The sequence below is a fragment of the Conger conger genome, chromosome 9, assembly GCF_963514075.1.
Source record: "Conger conger chromosome 9, fConCon1.1, whole genome shotgun sequence".
Taxonomy (NCBI): Eukaryota; Metazoa; Chordata; class Actinopteri; order Anguilliformes; family Congridae; genus Conger; species Conger conger.
Window position 1 is genome coordinate 2,499,195 of NC_083768.1, and position 8,022 is coordinate 2,507,216.

General features: G+C 47.5%; 1 protein-coding gene across 1 annotated transcript; it reads left to right on the top strand.

The window, feature by feature from the left end:
* Window positions 1-474: 474 nt before the first annotated feature.
* On the top strand, window positions 475-7,507 carry LOC133136669 (zinc finger protein ZFP2-like). The gene is made up of 5 exons (XM_061254315.1): window positions 475-613; window positions 692-1,036; window positions 4,203-4,377; window positions 4,470-4,528; window positions 5,003-7,507. Exons 1-5 carry the CDS (start codon window positions 475-477, stop codon window positions 6,067-6,069), a joined length of 1,785 nt encoding a protein of 594 aa, XP_061110299.1. The 3' UTR covers window positions 6,070-7,507.
* The last annotated feature ends 515 nt before the right edge of the window (window positions 7,508-8,022 follow it).

Consider the following 8,022-nt stretch of genomic DNA (forward strand, 5'->3'; position numbering starts at 1 on the left):
GCAGGGTTAGGGGCCTCGCTCAAGGGCCCAACGGCTGTGCGGATCTTATTGTGGCTACACCGGGATTAGAACCACTGACCTTGCGTGTCCCAGTCCTTTACCTTAACCACTACGCTACAGGCCGCCCCTGTGCTCCATCTTTCTTTCTTTCTTTCTCTCTCTCTCATTGGGGTTTGTCTGATACTGAACACCTGTACCAGACCTCAGATAGGTACTGACACTGAACACCTGTACCAGACCTCAGACAGGTACTGACACTGAACACCTGTACCAGACCTCAGACAGGTACTGACACCGAACACTTGTACCAGACCTAAGACAGGCACTGACACCAAACACTTGTACCAGACCTCTCACAGGTACTGACACCAAACACCTGTACCAGACCTCACACAGGTACTGACACTGAACACCAGGACCCAGGCTGAAGCAGGGTAGAGTGCAGAAAGGTGCTCACCTATTCCTGAACGTTCAATGTCACTCCCTCAGACTGTGTCCTGGCTCAGTGCTGCCCCTTCTGTCCTGGAGGAGTGTATGCTGTCCATTTTAAACCCACAGCAGTTGAAGACCATTCTCAGGCACCACGGAAGCCTTGGATACTTGAACAGGACTGGTGAGCTAATAACAATAATAACTGTGAAATTCTCATTTGTCCCATTAAACTGTTAAATCTGTTTATTCTCTCTTGCAGCACTTCCCTCCATGGAGGAGTGTAAACTGTCCTCTATGTCCCCTCCTCCCTGTAGAAGAGTGGTGGATTCCACCCAGCTGACTAACACCAACAGCCAATCAGACACAGAGGAGAGCGCAGAGAAGATGATCAAGGAGGAGGAGGACATACTAATATATATTAAGCAGGAGGATGAGGATGGCGGGGAGAGACAGAGTGTGACAATGGAGAGGGAGAATGGTGCAACAGATGAAGTGAGACTCTGGATGGAGGAAGAGATAAAGAGGGATGAACAGGAAGAGGGAGGTGTAACCCAGCAGGGCACTCAGACTGAGAAAGGGGAGAAGAATGAAAGAAAATCAGAAGGTAGGCAACAGGAAGGGGAGGAGCTGTCTACTGTGGTCACTTCCTGCCTGTTAAAAGAGCCCAGAGTGCTGATTTGCTGACTTGAAACTGCAGACAGTACACTTCCTGTGCTAAGGAAAAGAGGGCAGGGAGCACCAGTGAGCCAAAGCATTATGACAGATGAAGCGGATAACGTTGATTGTCTCATAACAATGGCACATGTCTGGGATACATTCAACAGTGAGCGAACAGTTGGCTCTCGTAGTCGATGTGTCGGATGCGGGAGAAACGGGCAAACGCAAAGACCAGAGCAACGTTGACAAGGGCCAGTTCCTTATAGCCAGACAACTGGTCAGAGTAGCTTTTGGGGTGCTCCCAGTCATCGATACAGGAGGACAAAAAAGGATATCCTGCCTGGTCCGAACCAACAGAAAACTTTAATGATGGTTAAGGATAGGGGGCGACATTGGCTCAGGTGGTTGGAGCGGTCGTCTGGCAGTCGGAGGGTTGCCGGTTCGATCCCGCTCTAGGCGTGTCGAAGTGTCCCTGAGCAAGACACCTAACCCCTAAATGCTCCTGACGAGCTGGTTGGTGCCTTGCATGGCAGCCAATCACCGTGAGTGTGTGTGTGTGTGTGAATGAGTGAATGAGAAGCATCAATTGTACAGGTAAAGGCACTATATAAATGCTAGCCATTTATAGGAGGAATGTGTCACAACTGTGCATCACAACTGAGTAGGCGCAGACCGGTCAGACTGCCCATGCTGACTCCTGTCCGCCGTCGTGCACCTACAATGGGCAAGTGAGCTTCGTAACTGGACCTTGGAGCAATGGCAGCAGGTCACCTGGTCCAATGAGTCCCATTTTCCTTTCCATCATGGGGATGACTGGGTATGAGTTCACCATTTACCTGGGGAAGAGATAGCACCCGGATGCACTGTGAGAAGAGGGAGTGTGATGTTCTTGGTAATGTTCCGCTGGCAATCCCTCAGTCCAGGCATTCGCGCGGACATCAATTTGACACGTACCATTTACCGAAACGTCTTTGTGGACCAGGTACACTCCTTCATGACAACGGTATTCCCCGATGGAAGTGGCCTCTTTCGGCAGGATAATGCGCCCTGTCACTTTGCACAATTTGTCAGGAATGGTTTGAGGAACATGATGAAGAGTTCAAGGTGTTTCAGTGGCCTCCCAATTCCTCAGATCTCAATCCGATTGAGCTTCTGTGGGACGTGCTGGAACAACAGGTGGTAAGGTACAGGACTAACTGGTAAGTTACAGGACTAGAAGGATCTGCTGCTAACGTGTTGGTGCCAGATACCACAGGGCACCTTCAGAGGTCATGTAGAGTCCACACCCCGGCTTGGGCTGTTCTGGTGGCATGCAGAGGACCAACAGCATAGGAGCATATGTGGTCATAATGTTTTGGCTCATTGGTGTAGACATGCATATATAACTGGACAGGAAAGCACGCCCTCAGCCAACCTAAGCTGTGAAGCTCCCGGAAGAATGAAAAGAGCTTTTTTTCCCAAAAACACCCAAGCTTATTTAACAACCAGAGAAAGCCTCATCGTTCAACACTCGACTTTCCATTACAACAATCTGCAAAAATGAACTACCGTAAATCCTCAAATTGTGTCCGGGGTCTTTTATTTACTTAGGCTGCACAAAGCACAGGCCTTTATTTGGGGCAGGCTTGTATTCGAGGCAGGCCTTTATTTATTATTAGGCTTCTGTTGTAGAATTCTGTTCTTAGAAATAAAGTAAAAGGCTACACTTAAAGTGGGCCAACCCTGTTCAACACTTCCTGTAACCGTTCAGAAATCCATTAGTGTAGGCTAATCAGGAAACACCGTTTGGTAAGTCATAGTGTCAGTCTTAACAGACCTAGTTTATTGCAAATATTCTCTAACACAATAAATCACAAACAAGTCCAGAATCCATACAATAACAAGTTGCCAGACACACCTTCATCAACAATAACAAATTAGCGTAGATAACAGCAAGTTAAGGATCTTTTTTTCCTAATGTGCGTTTTATTGTGAGACATGCGTTTCGTTTGGAGCAGCATACCGGTAGGCTATCAAAAGATTTTCACTTTGGTTTGGGATTTAATTTACTTTTGGACTGTTTGATTCTATTGCTAAATGTTGGGACTGATGGGCACTGAAATCTGGGGGGTATTTGATGGTTCACTGTTAAGTTTTATGTAGTTGAAAGAGTGTTGGGATTTCCACCCGTCTTTATTGCGAGCCAAGGAAGCCGCTTTCATTCATTCATTGAACGTGCGCTGTGCTGTAAATACATGGAAACCTTATTGCGTAGCCAAGTAGCCTAAATTGAGTTCATTTTCAATTTTGCCTGATTTACTTTTTATAAAATTCGTAGGCTGGAATGCCTTGCAGCAACAATTGTGTTTAAATGTATACTGCTTCAGCCTTTGGCAAGCTACTCAGAAGCGGGCGGCAAGCAACTGGTAGCTTGAGAGCAACGTGTTGGAGACCTTTCATTGGTAACAGTATTAAACCAACCATCAATATAAAATATTAAGAAGAGCTCTTTTATTTCATTGAGTTAAATCGAAACAATGTCTTCTAGTGCTCATGGACTGATAGTCCTAGTGGTAGGCAATATTAACCCGGCTTGTATTTGGGGGCCGGCCTTTATTTGTCTGAATCGGCCACGCCCCCGGCTATTATCCGAGGCCCGGCTTCAAATAGAATCCCGGACACAATTTGAGGATTTACTGTATGCAGAATGAAAATATTTGAAAGTGGCAACTGATCGGTAATGTAGGCACTTGCTGCTGGTTAACAAGACAGCTATAGGATATGCATTGAATATGGTCTTGCTCAGCTAGCTACGTAGCTTAAAGCTAAGCTGGAATCATGTAGTGTTGTTAATTCCATTGTTAACAAGCGAACTAGCAAGCCTCAGTGTTTTTATTTCACATGTTATTCTTCCAAGAGGTGGAGACAAAAAACATTCTCAAAATGTCTGGACCAAAACAATAATTGCTTCACAAACTAACGCACATAATGAAAGTTATTGCTTGTAAAAAGTGGAATGATAAGGTTTCCTTTGTTAAATCCTCAGGTGTGGAAGTCGACAGGGAAAAGCTCTTTTGCCTCAGCAGCCATTGTTCGGGGCGCTTCAGTGACTTAACCTCTCCCACCCTCTGCAGTTACTATGGAGGCTCTATGGCAGAGAGACAGATCTCCCCAAGGACGGCATGACCTTTCACCACAGAGGGGGAGCGAGTCACTGATGCGCAAGGGTCAGGTCGTGACCCGGAAGAGAAAGAACGTTTCCCAGCTGGACAGACCCATGGAACAGCCACCATCTTCATCAGAGAAAGAGTAAGAATGAACAGATCTAGAATGAGTGGCTCCTCTGATCACTACCGGCCTGACACTAAATAATGTGCCTTTATTTATTTTGTCTTTTACAGGACCTGTGCTGAAGCTCCCTTTATTTCTCCTGTTGTCTCCCCAAGGAACCAAATCACAGGTTAATCTCTCTGTTCATCATTTTCCAGCCTGTTCTACGATATCCTGCCCAGACAATGCTAGTTCTATTTTGGACAATGGCAGCCAATCCATAGGTCATGTAATGATTTAACAAAGATGAGCGGAGATGGGCCACTGGGTGGCTAATGCTCCTCAGGCTCTTAAGGGGAGTAAATGGGAGCAAAGGAGAAAGGAGTTAATGATGGTGTCTTCAGTTATGCACAGCTAAAGCAGTGTTAATTATTATTAACGGGCAGCAGAAGGGGAAAAGGAGGGAAGTCTTGCATACCAGCCGTGATGGTTTACAGGCTGCACAAAATTAAGATTTAGAGGGAAAGGACAATAGAAGAAGAGGAAGAATCTGGAAACACTGTTATTTAGTATTTAGTGCTCTATGAAAAGGAACTGAACTGATTGAACTAAAGGGAAAACTATACCCTTGACTGTGGACTTTTGGCTGTTTTGGTTTTTGTAGGGAACCTTGGGGAAGTGAGTGTTCACCAGCACCCTGAGACGGTTCACCCAGAGGAGCACAGCAGGCCTCTGAACTCTGGAGGAAATGGAGCAGAGGAGCCACTGCCTCCCAGCAGCACACATCAGCACCCCAAACCCCCCAAAACACTCCCCACCCCAACGCAGGCCCACACAGGCACTCCAGGGGCACACATATGCTCCCAGTGTGGGAAAGGATTCACTACGCCAAGCCTTCTGACAAAGCACCGGCAAACTCATACAGGAGGACATCCTTACTGTTGCTCCCAGTGTGGGAAGAGTTTCCCTGTGTTAGGTAGCCTGAACATGCACAAGCGAACTCATACGGGGGAACGTCCTTACTGCTGCTCCCAGTGTGGGAAGAGTTTCAGTCAGTCAGGTAGCTTGAAAACACACCAGCGAACTCACACGGGTGAGCGCCCATATGAATGCTCCCAGTGTGGGAAGAGTTTCAGTTGTGTGTCTGCACTGAAAGAACACCAGAGAACTCATACAGTTGAGCAGCCGTATAAATGCTCCCAGTGCGGGAAGAGTTTCTCTAATTTGCGCTATGTGAAGAAACACCAGCAAACTCATACAGGAGAACGCCCGTATAAATGCTCCCAGTGTGGGAAGAGTTTTGCTCTGTTGGGTGATCTGACACGTCACCAGCGAACTCATACAGGTGAGCGCCCGTACCACTGCTCCCAGTGCGGGAAGAGATTCAGTCATGTAGGTAGCCTGAAATGTCACCAGCAAACTCATACAGGTGAGCGTCCGTATGAGTGCTCTGAATGTGGGAACAGGTTCAGCCGTTTGTCTGCTCTGAAAGTACACCAGCGCTCTCATACAGGTGAGCGCCCGTACAAATGCTCCCAGTGTGGGAAGAGTTTTACTCGTTCGTATGCTTTGAAAGTACACCAGCGAACTCATACAGGTGAGCGCCCTTACCATTGCTCCCAGTGTGGTAAGAGTTTCACTCGGTTGTGTTACCTAAAAGTACACCAGCAAACTCACACAGCAGTTTTCCCCGACCCTGCCCCCAGTGTGGGAACAGTTCCACTCTGTTAGACTAACTCCTGACCCTGCTCCCAGTGTGGGAACAGTTCCACTCTGTTAGACTAACTCCTGACCCTGCTCCCAGTGTGGGAACAGTTCCACTCTGTTAGACTAACTCCTGACCCTGCTCCCAGTGAGGGAACAGTTCCACTCTGTTAGACTAACTCCCGACCCTGCCCCCAGTGTGGAACAGTTCCACTCTGTTAGACTAACTCCTGACCCTGCTCCCAGTGTGGAAACAGGTCCACTCTGTTAGACTAACTCCTGACCCTGCTCCCAGTGTGGAAACAGTTCCACTCTGTTAGACTAACTCCCGACCCTGCTCCCAGTGTGGGAACAGTTTCACTCTGTTAGACTAACTCCTGACCCTGCTCCCAGTGTGGGAACAGTTCCACTCTGTTAGACTAACTCCCGACCCTGCTCCCAGTGTGGGAACAGTTCCACTCTGTTAGACTAACTCCTGACCCTGCTCCCAGTGTGGGAACAGTTCCACTCTGTTAGACTAACTCCCGACCCTGCTCCCAGTGTGGGAACAGTTCCACTCTGTTAGACTAACTCCCGACCCTGCTCCCAGTGTGGGAACAGTTCCACTCTGTTAGACTAACTCCTGACCCTGCTCCCAGTGAGGGAACAGTTCCACTCTGTTTGACTAACTCCTGACCCTGCTCCCAGTGTGGGAACAGTTCCACTCTGTTAGACTAACTCCCGACCCTGCTCCCAGTGTGGGAACAGTTCCACTCTGTTAGACTAACTCCTGACCCCGCTCCCAGTGTGGGAACAATTCCACTCTGTTAGACTAACTCCCGACCCCGCTCCCAGTGTGGAACAGTTCCACTCTGTTAGACTAACTCCTGACCCTGCTCCCAGTGTGGAACAGTTCCACTCTGTTAGACTAACTCAGAGTTTGTGAGCTGAGTGTAAGAGGAGCGTGAGCACGAGTGACCGTAATGTGACTGAAGTGAGGAGCGGGTTTCCATAAATGTGGAGCGTCAGCCTGAGCGGTCGCTCCGATACGCTCCTGAACCGCTCACATGGAGCAGTCAGCTCTGGCATGACCGCACGGTCCTCAGTGTCACGTCCAGACTAAGATGGGAAGCTCCTGAGCGGAGATGCTTCACTCCCGTTTTCTGAAAAGCCTGAACTGGGTGTGATTGGTGCCACTTGAGCATCTTGTCATCTGCTGAAATCATCTGTGGGAATCAAAGACGGCAGTGTGCAGAAACAATAGCCACCCTTTGATGACTCATCTTTTAGTGATTAGTTTTGATCATTGATGAGTTTATACACCATGTGACGCATTGTTAATTGTAATTATTAGCACATTTGTTCAACCTTTGGTGACAGCACAATAGACTGCTCTAAAAGAATAGGATTTATTTGAGAGCTGCTGATACTCGTGTGAATATTTGTGTGAATATTTGTAAAAATAAATGCTCACATTGAGGACAAAGTCAGTTTTAAGGACTTCTTTTCTTAATGCTCTTAATGATCATAATGTTGTTACAAAGAGTCTTTTGTTTAGCCAAAGTCTCTGATAGTTTTTTATGATTTCTCAGCCTGGTATGGGGTCAGTAGTGTGAATCTCCTCATGCACATGTACTGACAGAACTTACGAACCACTAAAAAGATGCTCAACGGTTTCCGGCTCTTACCCCATACCGGGATGCGTTGCAGGCAGACGAACGGGAAGTGATGCGTCAAAGTGAGTCAGAGCCCATTGGCTCAGTCCAATCGCTCATCGCTCAGAGGAAAGATTGGGAGTTCCTAACTTCTGCTTCTAGCTCTTAGGAGGAACATTTAAGGGGTTGGAACATCCTTAAAGAAGGACCTTAAAGCAATTTTGGGGTCAGGAGCACGTAAAGAAAAAATAGAAAAATAAGCGATTAGAATGAGCCCCATGACTTCACCAACTCGTCTTTGGCTCTGTGAAAAGCCTCCTGCCGCACTTTGCTCCAGCTCCATGTC

Bases quoted from the DNA above. Each gene is read 5' to 3' on its own strand.
- LOC133136669 (XM_061254315.1), top strand. From the start codon at position 475: ATGTCACTCCCTCAGACTGTGTCCTGGCTCAGTGCTGCCCCTTCTGTC. The intron at 4,378-4,469 runs GTAAGAATGAAC...TGTCTTTTACAG, and splicing joins CCATCTTCATCAGAGAAAGA to GACCTGTGCTGAAGCTCCCT. The intron at 4,529-5,002 runs GTTAATCTCTCT...TGGTTTTTGTAG, and splicing joins CCCAAGGAACCAAATCACAG to GGAACCTTGGGGAAGTGAGT.